The sequence below is a fragment of the Phaethon aethereus genome, assembly GCF_964289735.1.
Source record: "Phaethon aethereus genome assembly, chromosome: 4".
Classification (NCBI taxonomy): domain Eukaryota; kingdom Metazoa; phylum Chordata; class Aves; order Phaethontiformes; family Phaethontidae; genus Phaethon; species Phaethon aethereus.
This window is the reverse complement of record NC_138578.1, coordinates 35489901-35517086: the sequence shown is the minus strand read 5'-3', so window position 1 is coordinate 35517086 and position 27186 is coordinate 35489901. Positions and strand designations below refer to the sequence as shown.

At 39.2% G+C, this 27186-nt stretch overlaps 1 protein-coding gene across 1 annotated transcript in view; it reads left to right on the top strand.

The window, feature by feature from the left end:
• Positions 1 to 27186, top strand: part of SH3D19 (SH3 domain containing 19) — a gene marked incomplete at its 3' end in the record, with an annotated part of 81680 nt that overhangs the window by 44753 nt on the left and 9741 nt on the right. Inside the window, exons 4-11 of the mRNA XM_081999716.1 lie at positions 2822 to 2864; positions 4103 to 4250; positions 4477 to 4678; positions 6093 to 7082; positions 18429 to 18536; positions 21922 to 22031; positions 24249 to 24307; positions 26660 to 26924. Coding sequence (XP_081855842.1) covers positions 2822 to 2864; positions 4103 to 4250; positions 4477 to 4678; positions 6093 to 7082; positions 18429 to 18536; positions 21922 to 22031; positions 24249 to 24307; positions 26660 to 26924 — 1925 coding nt within the window. The remainder of the gene's footprint in view (positions 1 to 2821; positions 2865 to 4102; positions 4251 to 4476; positions 4679 to 6092; positions 7083 to 18428; positions 18537 to 21921; positions 22032 to 24248; positions 24308 to 26659; positions 26925 to 27186) is intronic.

Genomic DNA, 27186 nt, shown 5'->3' with positions numbered 1-27186 from the left:
TTGTCAGTATGTAAACCAGCACTCAAATAAGTTTCCATTGACTCCCCTGAAGGAAGAAAATCTTAAAGTTGTCATAATCTGAAATGCGGGGGGAAAATTAATAGCATGCTTTTTTGAGGCAATCCACAAAGGGAGTGAAGAATAGACTTACAGGATCAAAAGACCACAAGGCCAGAAAAATGATTGTGGGTTTTTTTCTTTTGTTTTTAAATGAGGTGTGTGCTATATTTTAAAAATCAATGTCTTCTCTTATACGCTTTTAAATTTAAATTCATTTCTTTGAAATGGTAAAGGAGTAAAAGCTGTACAAGTCTGGAGGCAAGGATTACGTAGAAAGTTTATATTTTCTTTTCCCTAGAATTTGCAGAACTCCAAGAAATATGTGAGAGCAGATGATGCAGTAGCTTTCACCTTGGCTCCTACTGTGGGTTTAAGAGCAAAAGATGTTCTAAAAGTGTGGTTGTCATAAAAATGTGACAGCAAAAAGAGGGGAGGAGTTGATAGACAGAGGGGAAAAAAATTTGTCAAGATCCTTAAAAAATAAATGTTTATATTAAATGCTTATGTACATGGAAGTAGCTTGATTCCATAAATGCCTGGGAGATTTTTTTTTCCAAACAGAATAAGCCCTTTTGAAGAGACATATTTGTATCTACTAAAAAAGTTATTTTTATATAAATATTTTAAATGTGGTGTTTTCAAGTGAATTTACTTGTTTACTTGAAATTTGGAGTTTGATGGATTATATAGATGCCTCACTGGAGGTTTTGTTGCCTATGTTAAGAAAGGAAAAAGGTCTTTCAGACTTTTGTTAGGTTTTTCTTATTTGTTTTAATAACTTTAATAGATGGAAGTACATTTAGAGTCTCACAGGAGAAAACAGCATGTAGAATTTATCTAGAAATGAAGAAAGAATGAAAGAAATTGACAGGTTTATCAATTCAGTTTTATATCCGTCATTAATTAGCTTTTATTTCTAATGTCCTTATAATTGTAATTTGGCTATAACCCATGCAGTTGTACTGAATACGTTTACCAAATGAACACTTTCTTCCATCCTCTTTGCAAAAGTAATCTTGGAATTGGTTGGTTTGGGTCAGTTTGTTTTTTGTGTGGGTGGTTTTTTTGTTGGTTTTTTTTTTTTTTTAATTTAATGTGTATATTATATCAGTGCTGTGCTAAGTTCTCTGAAGAAGAAAGTGAAGGTGAGGTGTGGCGTTTTTTTATTTATTTATCTTAGCCAAACAATTTTCGCAGAATTGGGTTATGAGATGTGCAGTCATACCTGAAACTTTGTGTTTTGTCCCGGTGTGCCTCTTACCGGGATCGACCTGCCTGCCCATACCTCTTTGGTAGGTGGGAGTGTAAATTATGGGATCCCAGCTTCTTTGAATCTGTATCAGCTCCTCAGTGTAACCCATTCTTTTTGGAAGGGAAAAAAAGCAGACTCAAATAAACCATGATTTTAAACTAAAAAAAAGCATTCAAAGAGATTTTACTTCCCTCTCCTCATTCCTCATTCCTACAGTGGCTCTTTCAGCAACACAGTGGACATTTCTGTATTCAGTTACATTCTTCATGGTTAATTTATTGCAAGGGAAATTTCTAAACAACCGTTGTTAAAATCAGCATGAGACTAGAAATAAAATCTGCTTTTATTTTTGTTTTTTTACAACACTATATTGTGAGTAGACATTAGAGTTGTCCTCTTACAACACTGGCACGTGCGCTATCCTTGCGTGACTAACCCATTTAATCATGGTTTCTGGCACTGTGAAGCCTTGGTTTGTTCTCCGTCACTTCCTCTTCCTTTTCTGTAACCCCTTCTTTTTTTTCTCTAGCACTCATGAATAGTGCACATCAAAAATGCCCTGTGGAAGAGGTATGTCTGACACAACACTATGGGACTCTTGAATCAATATGCTTTGCCGGTTTCAGCTAATGATTCTGTGATGGCACAGGAATGGCGTAACTGTCAGGTTTTGCACAGTAAGATTCTACCACTTCCTAAATTGCACTTGCTATGCAAAAAACCTGTCGCTCAGATAATTTCCTTTTCTCTCCAAAGAAATCAAAATGAAAATATAATGTGGCCATTGGAAAAAAATTATTTGAATATAAACACGGCAAAAATAGAAACATTAAGAGGTCAGGATTCACTTATTTTATGTAACTTGAAACACATGGTTTGGAAAAAAAAAAAAAGAAATGTTGCTGACTTAATCCACAGGTGATTAAACTTTAGGAAATTTCTAGCTGGGAACATTTAATTCTTTCTTTTTACATAAAGGAGGGTGAAATAAGCTGCTTAGATTTTGTGCCTTTGTACTTTTCCCTCTCTAAAACAAACAGAGACACTAAAAAAAGATTCAAGAACACATCTCAGAAATGAGCCATCAAGCAAAGCCAGACGTGTTTAGTATTTCTTTTTGTTTTACTCATGGATTGTTTTAACAAAAGAAGTAGTAGTTTCAACTCAAGGGTCACCAGAATATAGGAACGTGTGGTGAGGAAGAAGAAAGGGGACAGGACCATCTCTCTTGGTGGTAACTTGGATATAGAGTGACTTAAACTGATTATGAAACTGCACCCAAAACCTTTTTAAAAATTCTCCTCGTATTTAATACAAATAGTTGTGTTTTTTTTTTTTTTTTTTTTTAAACTTGGCCACTCTTAAAATCTGGAGTTTATGATCAGATGCTGTATGTTTTTCATCTCATTGATAGGGGATTGGTAAGGGCTATGCTATTATCCTCGTCTTATTGCTGTGAACAGTATATTTTAACATCTTCAAAACTTGTTTCTTTCTTTTCCTTAATAGCTTCTCGGACCTCTAGCCATAGTGAACAGCAGAGGGATAGAAGGTATGATGCTGCTATTTATGTTGCAATTAGATGTTACTGTAAAACTTGTTAGATTGTGTCATAGTATTACTTTTTATGGCTTTCTACTCTGGTTTATTTTTTTTCCTTCTCTCTCCGTAGTGTGTTTAAAAATAAATTTGACTTGCAATAAAATAAAAATACTGTGATTCTTAAGTGCAGGGTAGATTAAGAGTTTAAGAAATTTTTTCATCAACTTCTGTATGTATCCTCAAAAAAAGAATGCAACCAGCCATCAAACCTCTGCAGAACAGTTTTACTTTCCTGACACTGATTTATGGGATCACTTCACATTGAAAATAAGCACACGTTCAGACCTCCTTCCAGTTTCTCAAAGGAGATTGAGAAAGGAGGTCACCAACCTGGATAGCTGGTGAACCGAGTCTGCCATTATTTCAGGTGCGAAAGAACTGTAGCCCTCCTTTTTTAATTCTTTTTACAATAGTCTTAGCAGTTGTGTTTCTGCGGGTTTTTTTCTGTCAGCAGAGAGAGGCACCTGTAGCAGATGCTTCACCCACTCACAAAACTCACTTCTCAAAGTGTATTTTGTGTGAGACTGTAGACTGATCAGTGGTACTCCGTGGGCCATCGTCTGGGAACGTGGGCTGTCACTGCCACGTGTGTTGTTAACGGCAACTCTACGGCAGTTGTTAACAGTGACAGAATAAGGGTAGCACCTATGGGACCTTGACTGTCAGGGAAGTCCCTGTTGTAACTAGATGCTGTAAGCAAATAGGCCCTGTCCCAAAGGCCTTGTGAGGCTTGCTCTGCCCCACTTTAGCACAGCGGGAGGTTTCCCTGGAGGTCTGAGGACAGGACAAGCTCTTAGGTAGCCAGCCAGAAGCAGTTTTAACTTCACATTGTAGCAGGCTAAGGGCAAACACATGATTAGTTCTCATTATCCTGTGAAGACTAAGACTTCTTCCATCTAATTGAGTTACACTTGTGTTGAAGTACTTTAAGCATGTAAATTATTTCACTGAAGCCAATAAACCTACTTTTTGGCTCAGGCATTTAATTGGGTCCTCTGAATAGAAGCCTAAGTGCTTGTTAGGAAAGGTCAGGTAAGTTACTTTGAAATCATGCAAAAACATCTTTGGTTAAATCAAAAAGACCTGAGCTATTTTGATTTCCTATGCTGAGAAAGTGTTGGTCTTTTATACTTGAAAGAACTATTTTTAAATGTTTTAGGTAATTACCCCCTTTGCCTTCACTTCCAGGCGTCCTGAAATTACAATAGTTGCTGCTGAACCCCTCCGGCCATCCTCCTGGTTTCCAGGTGCAAGCCCTGTCACTCCTCAGGGATTAGGTTTCCCTTCTGCTTCATCTCATGCTCAGTGGAGGAGAAATGAGCATATTCCAGCTGAGGTGAGCGTGAATTTACATGAGGTATATTTGATTTACAAAGGTAAAAAGCATGTTAAGTTAGAGAAGAACAGAGTTTTTGCTTGCTTAGACTTTCATCACATTGAACAAAAGACTATGATTGTTCTTTTCCTCGGCATATGTTAATTTAGTATTTTTAAATTTATATGCTGCTTTTTTTTAAAGGTTTACTTCTGATCATACATTAATATTTATCTCTGTTTTGTAGCTTCCACCATCATATGAGCAGGTGATAAAAGAAATCAATCAAGTGCAAGTCAATACAACAAATAACAATAATGCTGCTGCACCTAGACATACCACTACTTCTGCAACACAAACTGACTTTCCAGAGGAACTAATCAGCCATTTGACAGGAAGTAATGTAAAAACCAGTGTGCCTACACACTGGGAATCTGCAGGCTATCCAGGTGAGACTGTTTTGGATTTCTCATTGATGAAAACCTTACTCTGTCTCCTGAAGATGTTCTTTATTATTGGTCTGTGCAGCATTTAATATGAATAACAGGGCTCTGCAGAGGGATCTGGACAGGCTGGATCCATGGGCAGAGGTCAACTGTATGAGGTTTAATAAGGCCAAGTGCAGCCATGCAATGCTACAGGCTTGGGGAGGAGTGGCTGGAGAGCTGCCCGGCGGAAAGGGACCTGGGGGTGCTGGTTGACAGCCGGCTGAACATGAGCCGGCAGTGTGCCCAGGTGGCCAAGAAGGCCAACAGCGTCCTGGCCTGTATCAGGAATAGTGTGGCCAGCAGGAGTAGGGAAGTGATGGTGCCCCTGTACTCGGCACTGGTGAGGCCGCACCTTGAATCCTGTGTTCAGTTTTGGGCCCCTCACTACAAGAAGGGCACTGAGGTGCTGGAGCGTGTCCAGAGAAGGGCAACGAAGCTGGTGAGGGGTCTGGAGCACATGTCTTATGGGGAGCGGCTGAGGGAACTGGGATTGTTTAGTCTGGACAAAGAGGAGGCTGAGGGGAGACCTTATCGCTCTCTACAACTACCTGAAAGGGGGTTGTGGCGACGAGGGTGTTGGTCTCTTCTCCCAAGTAACCAGCAATAGGACGAGAGGAAATGGCCTCAAGTTGCACCAGGGGAGCTTTAGATTGGATATTAGGAAAAATTTCTTCACCGAGAGGGTAGTCAAGCATTGGAACAGGCTGCCCAGGGAGGTGGTGGAGTCGCCATCTCTGGAAGTGTTCAAAAAACGTGTGGATGTGGCGCTTCAGGACATGGTTTAGGGAACATGGTGGCACTGGATTAATGGTTGGACACGATGATCTTGAAGGTCCTTTCCAACTTTCGTGATTCTGTGATTTCTGTGAATTATTCCTGCTGTAAATTCCTGTAAAAATCGTCTCTTCTGAAGAACTACCATTGCATTCACAGTCAGTCTATAATTAAATTTTGAAAGTTTTGCTTGATTCAGCCATATTGGCAATTGCTTTGGGGCCAGAGGAGCTCAGATGTCCAATCAGAATAGCAGCAGTGTTACATGTTCAGACTGAAAACTGTGCAAACCAAGTTGAGGAAGTTACTGTACTGCTCTTTGGTCTAGATGTTGCTTGCATAGTCCTCATGCTGCAAGCTAATAAGTAGTTTCGAACTCACAACGTGTAGACACCATGCATTTCAGCAATCTTCAGCTTCTTCCTAGCATTTGTGGTTTTTTTTTTTTGTTTGTTTATCTTTTTAGAAAGAGAGCTGCAGTTTCACAAGCAGCAGTAAGTTCTGAATGAAAACCATCATGTTTACCATCCTGATGGCTGACAAAAAGTAACGTAAAGTGTTCTGGAATAGATAACTGAAACCTTTTATTTTCTGTTAGCAGGGCAGGATCCTCTTAAACCTCCTAGGCCTTCTGCATCTCTCTTGAATAGGTCTCCTTCAGAAAATGAAAATCCCTTAATAGTCTTTGAAATTTCTGAAGGTCAGAGGTGCCAAGAAAATCCCCATGCTGTGATATGTCCTGTGCCAAAGCCAAGATCAAGAAGCAATCTCAGACCTGTGGTCAAAAGTACTGAAAATAAGATAGACAATGGAGAAGTGAACCAGTCTACCACGAAAAGACATCAACCTCCAATTCAGCAGTCACCGCTCTTAGATGATAGCTTACTAGACAATCACTTGGTGATGGACAGCATGAGTACAGAAAAGAACCAAAATAGTATTGTTTCAAGGATCAAAGTTTTTGAATCCCAAGGAACTAATGATACCTCAGAATTATCAAAAAAGCCAGAAATTGCCCCTCGTTCATTCACCCCAAGACCTGGTACTGCAAAGAAGCCAGTAGTTGCTCCAAAGCCAGGGGTGAGCAGAGTTTCAGGAGACTGGGATGTGTGGACAGAAAGCAAATCAACGCCTTCCAAGGAATTGCAGCCTCAACCTGAAGTAGTTGGGAGCAGTGTTGTAACCAAACCTGAACTGCCAAAGAAGCCCAAGCCTGGCCTTGTTAAAAGTAGTAGTAGTGATTTTCTTGATGCAAAGAGTGGATCAGTTGCAGAGAACAGTGATGGACAAAAGAAATTTCCTGTTCCTGCTCCAAGGCCCCTCATTCCCAAAAAGTCACATTACACAGAAAATCCTGCCCTTTCTTTGGCCTCACTAAAGCCAATTGCTGCTCCCCCACGGGCTTCCGTATCTGCCCAAGAAAAAGTTTTCAAGTCTCTGGGGGAATTGTCACCTGCAGCCAACTCCTCAGCACCTGCTTTGCAAAATAAACTAGAAGTGGAAGGAGATTTGATCAGTTTTGATGATGATGTTTTGCCCCTAAATCCAGCTTGCGTAGTTAAAGATAGCATCAGTTCTGAAGCAGCAGCAGGTAAGAAATCTTTTTTAAACTGTCACTGTGGTTACTCTTTGCAGGTATATGATCCTGTGAGTTATGTCTACCTGTCTTGATGGGCTTTATGTGTGTATATGAAATTCTTGGTTTTCTATTATGTCAAGATCACTATGAAATTACTTGGATTTTGTGACTCGGGAAGTTTTGAGGCTACATAAATCTCAGAACTTGGCTTCTGGATTTATTACATGATTACTAAAATAATGATAAAAGACTAGATGTTATACACTAGATGTCACCTCCAGAATGTATCAAAATTCTCTCTGGGACATCTTATCTCTCACCATATCATCTGAATCATTTATTTGAGTGCCTGAAGTTCTGTAGTGGAAACCTAGTCATCTAGAGAAGGAGCAAGGTTGGTTGCATTTAGGGAAACTTGTGATCAGACATACCGGGATACTCTCTCCATCTCACCAGTGCCTACTTATTTTCTCTCTTCTATCTTTGTGTCTTGTCATGTGACTATATGCTTGTTATGCAACTTCAATTTTTTTCTAATAAGTGAAAATAATTATTTCATGTGGACAGATTAATTACTACAACTACATCCCTTTCATAAATCTTGTTTGATTCCATTAAGCACTTGGGGTCGATTTTTAATGCTGTCTTAGGTAGTTTAAGACACAGGAGGGTACTGGGCTGTCATTAAATTTTATAGCAATACGTTTTTCCCTCTTAACAGTCAGGTGTGTCCTGATTTAGCTTACCAGCCCCATTGCAATCCAGGGAGAGTTCTGCTTTAAAACAGATGCCGTGTCATACAAAATGCTTGTTTAAAGGACTAACTATGATCTTTTAATCTTTTTTTTTAAACCTCATTTATCATTAAACATTTCATCTTTCTGAAAAGAGAAGCATAGATACTGTGTAGTTGTCGCAGTAAATCAATAATAAAGATTGTTAGCAAATGCGATTTCTTCACAGTTTGTGGATTGTATCATTAGATGAAGTTCTGATTTGTGATTGTTTCTCCTCTGTATTGGCATAAAAACCCCAAGGCAGATGTAGAAAGTCCCTTAAAGCCCTAAACTGTTAAGATCTGTATGTACAGACATACAGATCTCAGGGGTGCTTATGAAAGCCGTGAAATAAGGCAACAGAAGATCCTGCAGGAGAGGTGATTAGCTCAAGAGGGATACAAGTCCGTTTTTTCTTGGACTGACAGATTCCAGGAACACTGCAGAAGCTGTACCAAGCCTGGAGGGAGGCAGGAGTACAGGGTGACTGGAGAGGTGTTTCGTACTTATGTCAAGGGAGTGTATGGCTGACAGTGTCTCGCTGGGAACAGAGTTGTGATTGTCATGTCTGGAGACACTGTGCATGTGATGGTTTTAGAAGAAAGTTGCAAGTGTGAGGGATGACTCTTGTTTTCCATGCATTTAGGGTAAAACTTGTATTTTCAGTCATTGTATTTTGATTAATAGATGCAACAAACAGGGAAAATGTAACTGTTCTAAGTAGCAGGCAAGAAAAGAGAATATTTACATTTTGAAAGTGCATAAGAAGGGAAATGATGTTTTGGCTATGTACACTAAAAGACTGCCTTTCCTCCAACTTGGAAAAATTGAATAACATTAATTCTTCTGTTAAATCAAACGTTGAGTGATCCCAAATGAAAATCACCTGAAAAAACAGCTTTCATGATGAAGTGGTAAGAATGTCTTCATCTTTCTGGTCAATGTCCTAGGTGTTATTCTTGATTTAATTAAGAAGAAAATAGTTCCTGTTCTCATGGTTAACAGCAGAATTATTCAGACAATAGTTTTCTGACTTCTTGAGGCACCTGTCCATGATTTATTCATTCCAAAAAATGGCATCTTTGCTACAACCCCTTCCTACCTACTAAAGAGAAAAAGGTCTGACAGCATTATTACTTTATTATACTGTAAAATTAGGATTCATTCCAGATTTTTGCAGGCAATTGTGAGCTCAAGATCATATCCTATACCCTTAATTACTAGTGCCATGCTATGTCTTGACAAAGCATCCACAAGAAGAACACCGGCTTTCTGAAAAATGAGGCAACATGGAGCACTAACACTAGCTATTTCTCATGCTCCCTTAGGAACAGCTTAGGATTTGCAAGATGAATCCACAGTAAAATGTTTTGTAAAGGCAGGAAGAGAAGCTCTAATCTTGCTCCCAGTTTCCTAGACCTTTGCATTTCTTACATATTTGTCATTGTCATTGCTTAGCAAAATGACAGTGCTCTGCTTGTTGTTATGGCAACCCTAGAAAAGGAAGGAGGCTTTTGTGCAGTGGTGTTTGAAACTAAGCTCCAACAGCTTGTTTGTCAAAGAGCAGTGTTACATCACAGATTACAGCGTTCACGAAACATAATTTTTTTCTGATACACCACAAAGGCATCTGGTACTTGGACTTCTGTAAATAGAACTGGACGGATCGATCACTGCTGCTGCCAACACCTGATGCAAAAGTAAGGAGGTGGAGCATTATGTTGATGGTGGGGAGGGCGCAGAAGTTGAAGTGAGCATGTGAATGAAAAGGTGAACCAGGCAAAACAAATTCAGAGTCTCCACAGCAATTTAGTTGACTGACATAAGACATCAGCTTCCTCTAACAGAAGGCTACCATCTCCACAGTACTGCAATATATTTGATTATTATTTATGTGCTAAGGGCAACCATGCTGGCAACAAATCAGTTAATAGTTTCACCAGTTTAGCTGTCAGAATTTAACTGGTAGTTTAACTACCAAAGCTAGCTGGATGATTTTCTTTCAAGTTTACCTCAGGCAATCCCATGGGTTTCACCATTTGACAGCATCTCCAACAGTGCAGCTGTGAGTAGAGTGAACTTGCCCTTATCCAAACATTAATGATTTTATCTTTGCCCAACCTATATGGAGAGGGGGAACTGTTCTTCTGGTGGAAACGGAGACTCTGGGTACCAAGATCCCTTTCAAAGCTTTCAGCATCTACTCTGCCAGTTGAAGTCTGTGGGAGCTTTGGAAGCTCAACAGCTCCGAGGTTCAGAAGTGAACTGTGGCAGAACCTTGCATCCAAATTGTGCCTCTGATGCTGGCCCAAGAGAAGTGCCAGGAAGGAGAAGACAGGAATGACAGATCTGTAGAACTGCTCCTTTCATCAGCAGCCAAAATTGATGCCAGTTTTAAGTGGCATAATTTTGGACTCAAAGGCTAGAGATGATGTTCAAAGGCATTTGTATCCTTATGAAATTACTCCTGTTGAAGTCAGTCATTTAGAATGTGAAGACATCTGCTTGGGACTCTAAATCTTGAGGTGCTAATGCTTTGATGACAGTTGTGATATTTTGGATCATCTGGAGTATTTTTACCTTTCTCTTGTAGCTGATAGCAGGGATTTGTGCAGTTCCTGAAGGTTAGAAGTTTTGGTAATCTGTCAGGTGGGTTCTTTTCTCACTAATCCATTTTTACAAAGGCTTGCAAATGAAATCCTAGTGCAGGCTGAACTGAGTGTAAATTCCATGGCTTCAGAAGATCCATGGTTTTATCCATAATTTGTATTAGTTTCTATGTTAAAGCATCTGGTGTGCCTGCTTGCTAAATGTTCTGAGAATGTATGTTTTGGACAAAGAAAATAAAGTAACAGTGCATTTAAAGCATACATTTATATTAAAACTTGGGGGTGATTTTGCTAGAATGTTTTTCATTCCTTTTTGTGTGTGGAGAGTTACTCTCTCTCATCTTCTCTCTCTGTAAAATAGCATATAATTCACTGATTACTTGATGCTTGATATGTCAAAACTCAATTTAAACCAAATGCTTTGAAAAGTAGTTCAGAGAGAGCCTTACCTTACCAGCAGGAGACAGCTCTCTCTTTTGATATCTTTATCACAGTAGTGTTTATCATAGTAGTGTATTTCAATTCTAACAGTAATACAACTATTGCATTCTTAATTGTTTTATCTATCTACTTCATCGCAGTATAACAGTTCATTTCTGCCTGCATGGCAAAAAAAAAAAACAAAAAACAAAACGCAACCAAACCAGTGCTACTATCAATTTTGTATGTATTGTTCCTTCTTGTGGCATGAATGGTGGAATTTGTGTGACATTATAGTCAATTCAGAAAAACTGCTGCTTGAGTAACTCCAAATTTGTCTGCTGTGGGGATATTGCCCAGCTGCTTGTTTTTAATTGCTTCCTCAGGAAGGAAAAGAAAAAAACAACAGAAGTGTTTCTAACTGCTAGATCAGTCCAGACATATCTTCAAAATAATAATACAGCTTTTCTTAGGGTTGTGTTGTGTTACTTCTGATGACCCTTGTTCTGGTTATTTTAAAGTTACCTGTCTCCTTTTTTACTTACTGCCAAAAGCATCATCCCAGAAAAGAGTGAGCTGTCTCATCCATTTTAATCTGCTGTTTGGCTTAAACCCCTAACAAAAACAGATTTACCTGAAGGCTGTGGGGTGGAGTAGTGGAGTATGGATCTGTGCTGTGTCCTGTTGGTTTTGCTGCAAGGTTGTCAGTCTCCAGCAAAAGTGGTAGCAAACATCCATTAACTCTTCAGATGCTACAGGTATTTGCTTAGTAAACATAAATTAGAGCCTTCAAGGAGCTTGGAAGTGACTCCCCTGTTACCATAGGAGAGGGCCTTACATCTACAATCAGGGAACAAATAAAGTTTTAAAATCATAGCTACATAATAGATGAGAAGCCCTTTTAGGTTGTCAAATGCAAGTGAATTTGCTTTTGAGTTCCATGTCTATAGATGCTGTTAAGTGGTAACACCCATGTAATAGTGTTCTTAATAATAACTGTCTTGTCTGATGATTAAATCTGTTTAGTTTACAATAACACTTAAAATGCAGATATCCTTTCATCAGAAAGATTGTCAAAGGACAACAAAATGCTTATTTAAAAGAAGTTTTTATAAATAAAACAGTATTTTTTTCCTTTGCAGAAAGCATGTGAGATTCTTGCAAGAGGGTAGATAGGTATTTTAAACAACATTATAAATTCTCCTGTCCTTCGCATTTTCATTAAAAAGATTTTGTATGCCCTACTGCTTTCCATCAACAATCCTCTGCTTTGGAGATTTCCAGCTTGCCTGTTTTGGGGCAATTGAATCTCCTGCCAATGAACAAGCATTCATTCACCTGGCAAGAATGGAGAAGGCTGTGTTTCTTCATCTCCAGGGTAATTTGGGGGTTTGTTTTTTTTGTCACCCACTGCATATCTAAATATCCTCGGGCATCAAATTTTTGAAGTTAGACCAGGTTATGCAACCAATTTCTAACAGCATGACCTCATGGCTGACCTGTTCTGGGCAGGAGGTTGGATTACAGACCTCCTGAAGGCTCTTGCAATCTGAACTATCCTAGTCTTACTTCAATTAGCAAAATAGATTGATGATGCAGGAATAGCCTCCAAACCCTCATATAATAACTCGTGCTGGTATAAGTATTCCCTTTATGTCAAAGGTGGTATAAAGGTTTACAACTACGGAGAAGCTAGCAATGAACCTAATGGTTGTGCTTTTAGATAGACATAGATAGTACGTGTGGGCGTTCCTGCAGTTTGAGGGAGAAGTGCTGAAAGCTCAGAAAAGGTCCATTTATATCTGTCTCTGTGTATGATGTAGCACTGTAGTTTTCCACCCCATAAATGCCTGTATTGCCATTGTGTTACAGTAGCCCAAGAAATTTTGATATTCTAGTAGTAGATTTTATTCTATCTGCTCTCCAGCTTTCTAACACTGTGGATGAGATATTTCATTGCTTAGTTAAGGACATCTTGCATTTTCAAGATGTACATTTAAGTTGGATCTTCTGTTGCATCTCTCAGCAATTTTTTTCCCTATGCTTTCCAGAGACTATCAAACTCTGTGTAATTCTTTGACTTTGTGCACTTTTGTCATACTGATGGCTAGGCTCCTTCTACAAACTCCACATGTATCCACAGCATTAATTTTTTGGATTGTACTTGTTCCTCAAAAATAGTGATCAGTGGCCTTGAGTTGCCTTTCTTTTTGTGGTGATCTGTCAGATGTCAGTGGTGAACAGGGAGCAATGCCTAAAACCTACTTGCAAGTAGTTCACTACATTTCATCTGCTCTGAGTAGCAATAAATGTTGCTGGATAAATTCTTTCTGTCCCGCAGTCTTTGCACAACTCTTTTTAAAAAATCCTGTTAATGTGTGACAAGTTTGAAATTTCTGTTTTGGCGTCTCGACATAATGTTTCTGGGAGGAAAGATAATCCTCAGGATAAAACTTTCTGAAATTACTGTGTGCTTGCTCCAGTGTTGTGTGCTTTTGATAAAACGGCATAAGCAGGTGCAGAAATAAAACTAATGCTTTGGCAACCACATTGGAAGAGCTGCTTACATGTAAAGGTTGTTACATATAAGAGATTTTTACGGGCCTGCTCAAGTACCTGTTTGACGAGATGTGCCATATCAGGTAAAGCAAATCTCCTTGGCCTGATGAACTATAAATCTTTGAATGAAGCAGGACCACACAAGTCCATTCATAGCCTCTACCAAAATAATTGGGCTAGTCATGAAAAACCTCTGTATAGACAGAAACTCTAGAATGCTATGATTGCAGATTTGCTTGTCTCTGCTCCAATTTTAAGTCTGAAGCCATACTAAGTCTTCTCCTGAATACTGTATTCCTTCTATTTGAGTGACCTCATCTACTCTCCTAGTGTTAGAAGAATGTAGAGAAGCCTGAGTTTCACCTGAGCTTACTTTCAGATTATGCACAGATTACATCCTGAAAAAGCCTGCATCCCATTCTCTCTCTTTCCCCCCCCCCACTTTTTTGATTTCACAGCCTATTGAAAGACATGGTCATGACCAGAGCATGGCAATTTTCCATGCAGAGGGAGCTGCAAATTGCATATTTTGAGAAAGGTGGTGTAGTCCATATTATTATCACTGGGTCAGAAATACCATTTCTAAAAACAGTGAACTGTTAATTGCGGTGATGAAAAATACTAGGGAAAACTGAGATTGGGGCTGGAATTTAGGTAGGATACCTGTCTACTATGTCTATTTATAGTTGTAAATAGGCTGAGATTTAGAACGTCTTGAGTGAACGTCAGACTTTCGGTTGGAGCATTTCAGTGTTTCTAGAGCATGGACTCCATTCCTCTTTGGGATGTTATCTGTCAGGTTTCCATTGAATCTGCAGCTATATTACCAGGAAAGGCCTGTTGTTGAAAATCTTCTCCCAGATATGGGTTAAGAGTGCTTCCACAAACACCAGTGTTTTCACAGGGCCAGGTTTTAATAAAACCATTTGTTGATGAGGTTTGGCTCGATTGTCTGTTCCTGGAAGACCCCGATAACAATACTGATCTGTGTGAAGAGAGTGTGTGAGCCTTGCCTTTAGGCCTTTTGATGTTTAATTAAAAAACCAGCTGATTTAGTTTTTTTAATTAAACATTGAAAGTAGATACAGTTGCATACTTCTGTAGTGGCAAGTGTTGTAATGTCAGCATCAACAGCTTTCATACTATGTTGTTCTCGTGTACTGAGCAGGACTGAGCATCTTCACAGCAGATGATACTATTCTGTGCTTTCAGCTTTCACATTTGATTTGTTTGGAGATTCCCCTTATTGCTGCTGAGGTATCTGTTATCATCTTACTACCACCTACTTAAAGACTACCAATAAATGTTTCAGAAAGATATCCATCTGTCCTGCTCACATGAGCAAAATTTAGCATTTGTTCTGTAACTTCTTAATTTTTTTACTTAAACAAGATAGATGACAAGATAAATAAACAAGGATGGTAAATGAAAGTGGGGGGAAAAAAGCTGTCTCTACCAAAGTGGTAAAAAAAAGAGATGATATACGGTGTATTTGAATACACAACTTTCATTTGTCTTTCCTGCGAACAAGCACAGTAATATATGTTATCACATAAACCTTTGAAGCAGAAGCTGTAGAAAAGTGAGACTAAGGAAGACATCGGCTTTAAGCATCATTGCAGAAGTTTAATACAAAAAAGGATAGAAGTCTGTTCATATGTGCTATGAAAACTGCCTTGCAGATTAATTTCCTTGAGCTGAGAAGCTTTAAAATGAGTACATTAACAATTCTGTTTTCACACCTCCGTGAATTATGCTCAAACGATGCCCAATTGTTGTTAAACAACATAAAAATTTGATATGTTGTCAGTCCCACTGCACAAAGCAGCACAGTCGTTTACTCAGCCAATTTCTGCTGCAAACCCAACACTGGGGAATGGAATAACACAAACAAGGTAATGAGTTTTAAACTAATTATGAGGTGACAACAGTATAATTGAACATAAGATAATGAGTGAAAACTAAGGTTCATGGAATGGTTTTCTCAGCCTTAGAAATTACTTTTCTCAGACTTAAAAAGTACTTCTCAGATTTATTGATTTAGATACCTCTGCCAACTGAATGGTCGAGAAAACCATTTCTACGCATAGCAGTGATTAACAGCTGACAAACAGTAATTTTGTATAATTTTAAATCTCCCATAAATTTACAAGCATACAGGTCTCTGATTATTTTGGGTGTTCAGAGAACTTCCACTTGGTCTCATAATGTCTATATTTTTATACGATGGAGGCTTTGGAAAACTGTTTCCTCGTTGTTCATGCACAACTTCCTTGACCTCTGTAGAACCTTACCTTGAGAGATGGTCAGCGTGCCGGCGTGTTCCCTACAGTCCTGCTGTGTCAAGGAGCCCGTGACTTAGCCCTGCTCGCCTTTCCTCGGCTCGCCCTGTGCCTCCAGCTTCCCACCAGGCCGGTGCAGCTTTGAGGCCCGCAGCCGTGCTGCCTCACCAGGGTTACTCCTCAAATCTGTCATAGAGCTACCAGATAACTGAAAGAGAGAAGCCGAGTTTCGGTTTTCTTTTTTCAGCTGCACTGAAGTCTCTCTGAACACCAGCATTAAGAGTTAAGATTAGATAAATCTTCTTTTTTAATGCAATTCAAATGTTTGCGTTATAGCTAGCAGACATAGGTATAAAGGAATAAAAGACAATTATAATGGCAGGCTTGCTCTAAGAGTGGGATTTTTGTTTCTTGTAATGGCTGTATTGCCAGAATGCTTGCACCCCTCTTGTGATCTGTGTTTTCAAGTCCTCTAGAAAAAAACTCGTGCTCTGATGCAGCTTTTATTGAAGACACCTAAACCTTTCACTGATTAGTGCTAACCCCTGACTTAAACAAGATGTTAGTTTTACCCTTACTTTCTAAAATATTGTGGGTAGCCTGTGCCTAGGTTCTGGATGCACCAGTGACTTTGGTAACAACACGATGGAGCCATCTTCTGTCTAGATGGCAACAGAGCTTATTTTTAACTATAGTCTGATACCTTTAGCTATAGACAAATCGTTGGCCTGTCATGATCCTTTCTACCAGAAGTGTACCCTCAAAGCTGTCGTACAAGCAGCCTGACAGAAGGAATTGATGTGCTTTGAGTCATGACTAAAATGTGAGGTGAAGGTACCCAGGCAGATTTCTGGGGAGCCTGTAGGCAGGTAGGTGTCTTGACTTTGAGTTTTTTTTGTGGCACAAGCCCCCACGGCACACCGGGACGTGATGGATACGCCTACGAAGAGAGCCTTAAGCAAGGAGCTAGTGGGAGGTGGGCATCTGAGCAGGGGTGAGCAAGCACGTTGTCCCTGCTGTTGCTACAGCTGCGTGCCGGCGGGGATGGTTGGTAGCAGGAGCCAGGGAGAGCTGGGGGCACGGGCAGAGGGGGCTGAAGCACCCGGCAAGGAAGAGCAGCAGCAGAGGTTGAGGGGAGCTGTGACCACCATGGTGTGCATGCAGGAGGGCAGCCCGTTACACTGCCATTCCGCTGCTCGATATTACTCAGTGTTTTCTCTCTCTGAAATTACTCTGGGCCTACTTTCGATTAAAAAAACCCAACAACAGAGCTTGATGTACTTGGTCTTCTTCCCTTCTCTCTAAAAATGCCAAGGCTTTTTAATGTACAATGCTAAAAGGTTTTTAATGAAGTTGTTCATGAATAAATACCATATTTCTGGTTTTTCTTAAATCTTATGTATATTCCCAGACACAGATTTCTAGTGGCTTGATAAACTGCATTATGTTGTACTATCCAAAATTATCTATAAGAAATCATGACTTTATAGTACATATTTTTTTAAACTGTTTGTTATAAGTGTTGAAGATAGAATTTTATCAAATACAGAGCTTCCAACTTTGTCAGAAAGTGCAGCAGTAGTTTTGGGAAAAGGTATGTTTTTATAAAGAGTCCTGAAGAATTTAGAGATGCCCAGCATGCTTCCTCTCTGAGACTCTGGCGCTGCATAAATAACATCTCATTGAGCTATACATCTCAAAAGGCCACCAGAGGAGATCAAACTCAGTTGTTGGGGCTATGAATATGTGTCACGGAGAATTTATGGTCCGGAGATCTTCTCCAGTTTCTACTTTACACATTTACGATACCATTAAGGGTTGCCATTTTACTGCAGTTTTTGGTAATGTCAGATAAAAAGGTAGTAGTTGTTAACAACAGAGGAGAGGTATAAATGAGTTACTGCTCTTCGACATGAAGGTGTATTTGAGAAAGAACCCATTGATTTGGATTGTGTTTATGTACAAGTATTTTTATAGCTGCCTTCTACATGCGCATATGTTCCCATGCCTATTAATAAGAGACCAGTGCTTAAGTTTATGAAGCATAGAAAACATTGCTGCTGTCTTACCGATGGAATGATTGGACAGGCTTGTAAGAGGAATGAGTGATACAGGCAGGGGCAGAGCTCAGGCGTGACTCCCAGTCCTTGGTCTGAACCAGCCTCTCCCATGACACCAGGTTTATAATTAACAAAATGATGCAGAATCTTCCAGGGAATTAGTTGTTCTACAGCAAAGACATTTTGTAATCGGTAATATTTAAATGCTTTGGTTTTGTTTTGTTTCTGTAGGCATTTTATCTGCCGCAGTGCTGCTTGTTTAGCTTTGGCAAGATTTTATTGATTAAAACTTTTTAGCAAATGTGTTCACAGCTATGTTTGCATATTAGAGCAACTGTTTTGAAAACATTTCCCTAAAGCCATCCTGATTTCAGGTCCCTATTACCAAGCAATGCCGTTCCTCTTGTTCAGTGGCTTATATAACCCCAGGAGGCATCTGGAGCATGTTCGTGTGAAGTCAGCTATGAATGCAGTTGTACAGAAAAGACATGTTATTTACAAAGAGCTGAGTACTCTATTTGCATCAGCCTGATTTATATTTTTTTTTAATGACTTTCTTGGGTGTGAAATATAAATGTCCTTAATAATGAAAGCAATACCCACTGAGATTTGTGTTCAACAAATAAATACGTTGGGGTTTTTTTCTGTTTAGATCCATTCCACTTCCTCACCAAAAGCGAACCTGCAAAGGAACAGACAACTCAACCAGCTTTAGCCCGGAAACCCACTGTGATCCGAATCCCAGCTAAACCCGGGAAATGTAAGTTCTTCTCCCAAATTGTCTGAGAAATCTCTGTCAGAAAATCATTTTAACTGGGACTTATTATTTACTAATTCAGTTGCTGTTTGTTAGCTGTATTAGCTGCCAAAGGAATCCTGTGGCACAGGTTGGCAAAGACAGAGGAGCCAACCTAAGGGCTTGTGGTGGGAGGGAGAAATAGCTGGGGAGTCATGTTTCCCTCTCCCTGCCTGGCAGCTACCTTGTCTGGCTCCTTCCCTTGCCCTGTTTGATGTCCCTCAAACCGTATGGAGCTAATGCGTATCAGAGGTGAAACAGTGTATGGGGGGGATCTAAAGGCTGGCAGGGAAGAGCTGGAGGAAACCCTTTCAGCAGAAGCAAGTTTGTTTCATCAGCTAAACCGTATCGCTGAGCTTTGGTCAAATTGACTTCTGTTCTGACATCCGCTGAGGATATTTTAATGTTGCTCCTGAGCTTCCTGGGTGCAGGGGTCCCACTTGTCAAAGGAACATTAGTGTAATTAAACTTTGCTTCAAACACAGCTTGGTTGGGATGTAAGCATAGTTTTCACAGCTTACATCGAAAAGTTCCCTTGACCTTTGTTAGATTTTAAATCTGTGGCCATTTAAGCACTAGTGTTTTGGTAGCAGTTGAGGGAATAAAAAAGGCATGCGAGAACTTGGATGCAAAAATCTGATGTGTTCAATTTTGTGTCAAGGTCTTGACTATAGTTTTCTGACAGTTACCATATCCCTAATGTCTTCCACCTCTAATCCTTTACAGCTTTACAAATGACACTGACAGTATCTCAGACTGGAAATTTATCAGAGCGCCCCAAGGTCTTTCTGTTGATCTTTGTTGGAGTACATACTTGCTTCTGTTTAGCCTTATGTTTTATCCTCATAGCTTAGGGAAAAATGTTACAAGATAGCTCTTAAAACTCCTATTTCAAAGTCATGTTTTACTACACTAAGTAGGTGTAGAGCCAACTTGTAACAAGTCCAGGTAGCTTTTCTCCTAAGACTTTCTCATTATTTCCCGAGTTCCCTTCTCCCCAATGGCCCAGTGCTAAAATACTAGGTTTTCTTTTCCTCTGCATATGCAAGAAATGCAGTGGAAATGAATAAAAATGCAAAGAAGACTGAAGATAAAGCTATGATGAAAAGTCTGTCTGTTAATGCCTGACCATAAATGAAAGTTTTTTTCAGTTGGAAGAATGTGTTTACAAACTCCTGTAAAGAACCCGAGACATAATTCTTCTCCACAAAGGAAAGTGTAATTTCTATAAAAAAAAAACAAAACAAAAACCACCCTGCCAATTTTTTTTCTTTTTTGACTTTTCCCCTGAGCTGGATTCTCTTTTGAACTTATAGATAACTGGTCCCTTGCTGCTCTCTAGCGGTAATTGAACTTTTCACAGGAGACTGCCAGTCATACTGTGCTTCGCTACACTACTCAGGAGAGTGTGAAGGACTGCTTTATGGGAGGCTGTGGCTGGAAGATTAATGGGATGTGGAGGAACAGGAGCAGGTTCCAAGACAGCAAAGTAGCCTTTTGTCAGATAGGAGCTGCTGCAGCAATGTAAGCTGTTAAAAAGTTAAAAAAGGAGAAAAGTACAACTGGGCCAAGGTATAATACGGATATAGTAGAATTTACCTTGTAAGAGGGCCGCATAATCTCAATACAAGGGGTCTTTCACCATTGTGGGTATGGAGGGAGATTAATTCTGACAGGAACCAGCACAAACCAAAAAGAAAAACCCCGATAAACCAAATAAACACCCCTACCTGACACTATCAAAAAGGGAACAGAGCTGGATGCTTAAAAATTTGAACTCCAGTAAAGCACTTATTTAGCATTAGCATTTTTGCTGAGCTGTGATTAGAAAGGAAGCATTACACTTCCACTTCAGTTATTACACTTAGAAATCATTGAAAATAACACCTGCTTTCTAGTTTTAGGGGTTTTTTTTCCTTAATTTTCTTTAATTTTGGTCTTATAAAGAGTAAAGGCGAGGAAATTAGGCCATGTGTGCATATTTCAAGATTTGAAGTGGTGTGAATAAATAAATCTCTTGTGCTTTTTATATATCAGTAAGGTATGATAAGAGAAGATTTCTCTTGCAATTACTGTCGGGTATCGGTTTTACTTTTCATCCATCACACTAGCTTAGAAGAGTCATGAACTTCACTAACTTTTTTTCTCTGTGCTTGGTCACTGCCAACACAGTAACTGTGACCTGCTCCTAAGAATAAAGGTTTTATCCTTGAAGTGATCCATTTTTAAACATCACACCAGCATTTTAAATCATAGTAATGCAACTGAGGTGTTAAAAAGAAACAACACTTCTCCTTCCTAAGTGTTGTTTATTTGTTGAGAGTGCTTTTCATGAAATGAGCAACTGAAAGGTTTCATTTGGATAAAACCTCTCCTCATTTTTGTTATCAGTCTACAAATGTCCAGGCTGCCTACACATATTTTTACATAACTCCCAAGACTAACTGCAAGTCAGAAGTGCTTAAGTATCTGAAGTTCTTTGTATGAAATTAATTTTCTTGGTATACAAATACATTGTAAAATAGATGGCAAGGTTCCAATATATGAAGATAAAATGATTGGTAAATATGCTGGCAAAACCTGTCCCAGTGCTTCCCAGGTTTCAATGGCAGAGACGTTGAAAGCAAGTATCATATAATTAGCAGATTTTTGTGTTCTTTATTGAGACTGAGGACATCATCAATCTTCCCTAGTAAGAGCTGTACTGTTTCCTCTTCCATGTCCTAAATTTGCTTAGCTCCTTAAAGACTACCAGGGAGCTTCCATCTCTGTTTTCTTTCCGTCACCCTGAATTTTGTAGCAGGCAACAGTTTCTTTTCTTGCCTTTACCTTCATGCAGATTCTTCCATCCAAGTCTCCTGATCTTTCAGGGTTACTTGAAATAACCCTCAGCTGTTTTCCAGCCTGAAGGATATTCCAGGAGCTGACAGCTGAAAAAAGTAAGCCAATTTAGAAATGTGGCTGAGAGATGGTGATGGTGTTTCAGTATATCCAGTAATGAGTCTGACATTCCCAGGGGTAGAAAGTCTTCTACTCATCTAATATTATATCAACAAGCATTGCAGCTGAAACCCTGAAACCCTAGAATAACTTGCTGGTGTCCTGAGAGTAAAGTGAAGATCTCTTATGCAGTATGGGAAGTATTCCTGAAGTCAACCTGAAAGTTGCAATGTTCCCTTTATGTCCCTTTTCTCTTCACTAGTCTTTAAGTGGTCCTGCCCATTGGCTGCTCTGGCTTTGAGGAGGAAGTTGCATTCACAAAAAATGCCCCAAACCAAGGTGGATTCTCTTACCTATTGTTGGTCTGTGTAAAGAAGCTATTAATTTGGGAAATTTTGGGTTTTTACAGCTTTACATGAAATCCCGCATAGCCCTCCACCACTTCCTGCTGAAAAGCCTATTGGGAGCACCTCCGATATCACAGTGGGAAAACCCAACAGTGCTGACCTAAAAAAAGTGGTAAGTTAGAATTGTTTTCCTGTATTACAACTTTGGCTGCTTTGGTTAACAGATCTCTTGTGACTTTCAAGTTTTTGTAAAGTAAGTTATCTGAAGGACCAAAGGATGAAAAGGACTACTCAAAAATATAAGGCTTTTTACTTTTAATTGCATTCTCTAATTTAATAAGGTAATTTAGACTGCTGTCAGTTCTGAAAAGCATTTTGTTGATTTTACTAAACTTTGATCAATCTATCTTCAATTTTCTGTATTTAGCAGCTGGAATAAGGATATTCTACAATTTAGTTTCAAAAGCACTGCAAAGTGGTTCAAAGACCAATGAGATTTACACTGTGAATATTGTCAAAGTCCTTTAGAAATGTATTTTTCTACCTTCATACACAGAGTACCTCTTCGGTGTCTGTGCTAATTTCCAGGCAGAAGAAACTTTTCTTTAGATGAATAAAGCTTGCTTGCTTCAGCTCTTTCCTTCTAGTCGTTTTCTACTGGTCCTGTCAGAGCCTGAGTAGAACCATCTGTTTTGGAAAGTAAGGCTCTGCTCCTTGCTTTTGAGCTTATAGTAACGGTTGACATTGTAGCTGTTGTGCCCTTTGACACAAATTTACAAAAGGGAATTAAAATAAGCTAGAAAATGACAGTAGAATTTCCAAATATTGAGTGCTGTGATGGCAAGAGTGGCAGAGAATCTTGTGGAAACCGCAGGCAATAAAAAGATCCAATCAGATCATATCAAATCAAAAGCCCTCACAGACTGCTGCCAACAAATGTCTTTGTGGCTACCTCTGCTAACACGATAAAGGGGTTTTTAAATGTCGTGATTGCAGAGACTGTTCATAGAGGTCCCATCTTTTCTGGATAATGCTGAAAAAATAATTTCTAATACAAGATGCTAAACATTTTATACAGTGCAACCCCAAAACTTTCACAGTGTCAACCAGGTTATTTTGACAGGCATGTGTAAGCTTCAGAGGATTTTTTTTAAGAAAAAGACTGCATCAAATCCACTGAAACATTTCAAGCTTATCTTTCAAAAGATAAGAACTTCTGTGCTTCTAATACTAGTATTGTTTGTCAGTGGAAGTGATTAGCCAGGAACAGTAAAAATTGTTGACCATAAGCACCAGTTGGCACATATTTCTTCTTTTTCACACAGAAGAGGAAAATTTTTGGTATGAGGATAGCATCCCTATCTGAAAGTGGCAGGTTGTTTTCTTTCTAATCAGGGTCATTTGAACAGAGGAACATTCATTTGGGGACTTAATCAGGGGTCCAAATTGTGTCACAAAATACATCTAGGTATTTTCTAGGTGGGAAAAATCACAGAAATTTTTTACCAGTTTTGAGCACATACACCCCTAATTAAGTAAACAAGACTGTTCAGACCTATTTAAAGTTACCGCTTCAAAAAGCATAATTTTGAACCCAGATTCAGCACTCCGATTTACCACGCTGTTCCACAAGCAGCTGTGCTTGTTCAGCGGAGTTGGCAGTACTCTTTGGACTGGGATGAAAATGAATAGCAGGAGGCAGAAAGGATGGTAACTTGTTAATCCATTGCTGTGGTCCAAGCCCTTCAGACATGGCACATGTTCCCCTCTACTGACTCTGCTACAGGGTAGTAATCCCTGGCAGGGTCAGGATGAGCAGCTGGGAGGAGTGACACCTTAACCTCCCAAAGCAAGATTCACCAGGGTTTATCTGTCAGATCTCTAGGAAACATACTTAGATGCCTTCTTTAATGAGAGCTAATGTTATTTGCAAGAGACATTGTCCTGTGCAAGTTGCATCAATGTCATGTTTTCTGCTTCAAGCCTGTTCAGACTGTTTCATCTGTCAAAGTTAAATCAAAATTGATACGATTACTGCAGCAGTTGGAATGCTACGGGCAGTGAAATTGTACATTTGTATGACTCCTGAATTTGTCTCTTAAGCCCAACTCCCATGTAGTGGGAAAAGAGGGCTGAGTCATACCTAATGCACAATTTAAGCTGTGATTCAGGTAGTCAGCCAGGTTATTTACATCCCCCTCTATGTCCAACAAGACTTTAAAACACTAGAACAGAACATAATACTTATTACTTTGTTCCCAGACCTCCAGAAACTCTTGTTTTTCCTGTCTGTAGGATATAATTTAATATAAGAAATGCATCATTTAAACAAGATCGATTTTGTTTCTGAGGCTTAAAGAAATGCCTTTTTTCTTTTGAATCTTTGTAGGAGTTGGATCATTCAGAACAGAGTGGAGTGCCTCAGATAGAACCTGTACTACCCCCAAGGTAAGTGCAATTCTTCAGTGACACACTTAAAAGTGATGTTTCTGAGTTAGTTTGCCTAGTTAGCCTCAATGTAGATGCTACCAACTCTAGTCCTAACTCAATAGGATTGGGTAGCTAGTATGCTCACTAATAAATAGGCAGGACCAAGTTGCTCGCTGATTAATACTTGTTTGTACATTATTGGTATGAGCAGGGAGATTATAGGAGGACAGCTGTTTGGCTCTTCAGCTAATGTACAGTGGCTGCTGACAGTCATTCCTTTTTGCATCTTTAACCTTCCACCCACAGCTGAACGCAGAATATCCCCTCCTGCATGTTGCTGACCTTTTGATCAACAGCATTTGCACTTGTGACTGGGTCTGAGTGCTGAAGGAATGGAGGTGGCAGATGCTGCCCACCCTGAAAAGGGCAGATGCTGGGCCAGCACCTTCCCAGAAGCACTGGCTGGTTTATACAGTTTGCTTCAGACCTAAAATGCCTGTGAGGGTGCAGAATCAATGATAACCTTGGGTTTTTTTATTCTTTTGAACTAACAAGAAAGAAGGTCTGCGAAGGCAAAAGTAGCTGGACCAGCCTTAAATTCAGGTCCACTAAATGCCAAACTGGAGGGAGATAAGGCATTGGCTAGCTAGCCCACTGCAGCTATCTTGGCATCTGCACTCTAAATCTGTGGGTTTAAACACAAGAGTTTGCTCTGTTGTGTCAGGACAAGAGAATCTCTCAGTTATTAAACTTAGTCTACCAATAATAATAAGTATTCATTAACAGGAAAGAATGTGGTTGTATCCACAAAGAAACACCTCATTATTGCGCTGCATAGGCTTTTTACTTTCCCCCATTCTGTTTAGCATAACAGCATTCCTGATTCTCCCAAGGGTCTCTGGAACTGCAGTAAACATTTTGTCCTTTCACTCTTCTGCTGAAAGGGATTTTAAATTTTTTTTAAGCAAGCAGTAGTAATTCTCTGATTTGCTTGTTAGGATTTTCTTGTTTAGTTGAGTTGCCTTACAAAGGTATGGGTTATTTCATTTCCTGATTTAATGCAGTCTAACTTGGAATTTCCCTTTTTGTCAATATTAAAAATGCTTAGTTTAGGATGAGGCCAAGAAAGGGGAGAGGTGAAAGTTGAACAGAAGTGGAAATTTTATTTGAAATTTAAAAGATAACCTATATTCAAATAGTAATAGAGAGCTCTTGATAGGAGCATTAGTAGAACACTAGTATCTTCGCAAGTGGTGGATGACACTCACAAAATATGTCAGAAGAATACTCTAAAGATCCACTAATGCACATTTGTTGTGGTTGATAATTTTTAAAGACCTTTGAGGAATTCAGGCAAGCAAATAATTATGCTGAATTACACTGTATTTAAAAAAAAAAAAAAAAAAAAAAGAGACAGTTGTAGCAGAAACTTGCAGTAACTGGCTGAAGATTCCTGGTAACAATCAAACACTATTGTATTTTTGGAATAGTGGTAGGGCTAGGGTTCTTAATAACGGGAAGCCAAAGTTTTATGTGCATAATGCTTGCTTATAACAGAGGTGATTTTTAATTAGCAAATTATTGATTTGGCCACACTCTTTGATTCTAAAAATCATGGCTTGTGTGTACTGTATAGGCAACTTTTTAAAATCAATGTTTAGTAAGGGGGATTTTTTTTTTTTTTTTTTTTTTTTTTTTTTTTTTTTTTAAATTACCACTGTCACTTACTAGTCTCTGATTTTGGTTTCTAAACTACTGGTACGCTAATGAGAGTGTGGTACCTCCAGCATTGCCAGAAAACTTGAGTGTTTTCACTGATACTTTCTTTCTGCAGTAGACATCTGTTGCATAAAAATGGTATTGATGCCATTGTGCAAAGTGGTGTCATATGTCATGAGTATCAGCAGAGGCCCAAAAGTCATTTCAGGTAAGTGACATCCCAGGGAATGAGCTAGGCTGATTCCTGAAGACTAGCTAGATCAGCAGAGATTTTAAGGGCTTTCACCAAAGCTCTCCACTGGAAGAACTCTGTCCTGAGGCAGCTTCAGACAAAGCTCTTTCTAAAGGTGGATTGCTGAAAGAAATCCTGCTTATGTAGTGGGTTCAAGAAAGCTGGCAGTGTGTTTTAAGTGAAAGTGATGAGCGGACTTGCAAATACGTAGTCAAAGGATCTAAGGACTTTATTATCCATTTGCAGTATCTGCTGAGTTCATGTATTCCTGGAGAGCTTCAGATACTACACACTTTACAGCCCAAGTCATCATGAGTCACGTTTCCTTATTGCATACTCTATAACTAGGGTTGTAGTGGAGGATGAGGTATCAAGCTTATTAATATGCATATTTCTCTGATGGTGTACCCAATTTTTAGGCCTGTAGATGGAAAAATTATACCTGCTCGACCTCCCCCACCTAAAGGTGTTCCTGGAAGGCCACCTCCACCAAAACTCTCTGCAGCCAAGACCTCCTCCCAGAAGGATGCTCTTTCACGATCTACTTCTGACATCGCTCCTGATAAAAAACCCAGCAAGTTCAGACTGGGACCCAAGAGAGCAAAAAGTCAAGTCTTTAAAAATGCAGATCCAGCATTACCTCCTAGACCTAAACCAGGTCATCCTCTCTACAGTAAATACATGGTGAGAGTTGAAATAGAATATCTGAGACTGTTGTTTATAAAACAGTGACAATTAAAATAGTAGTGAAAAAGGTAGTAAGGTAGGTTACTATGATATGGCTTTCATAATTTTCATCTATCAGCATAATTATCCTTAGAAAATACTAAGAGAGAAATAGTGATAGGTACTGTAAGGTAATACTGGAGAAAGCAATATACACATGCAAAGTATAGAAATATGTGTGTGTGTATTTTTGTGTATATATGTAATTTATATATATATC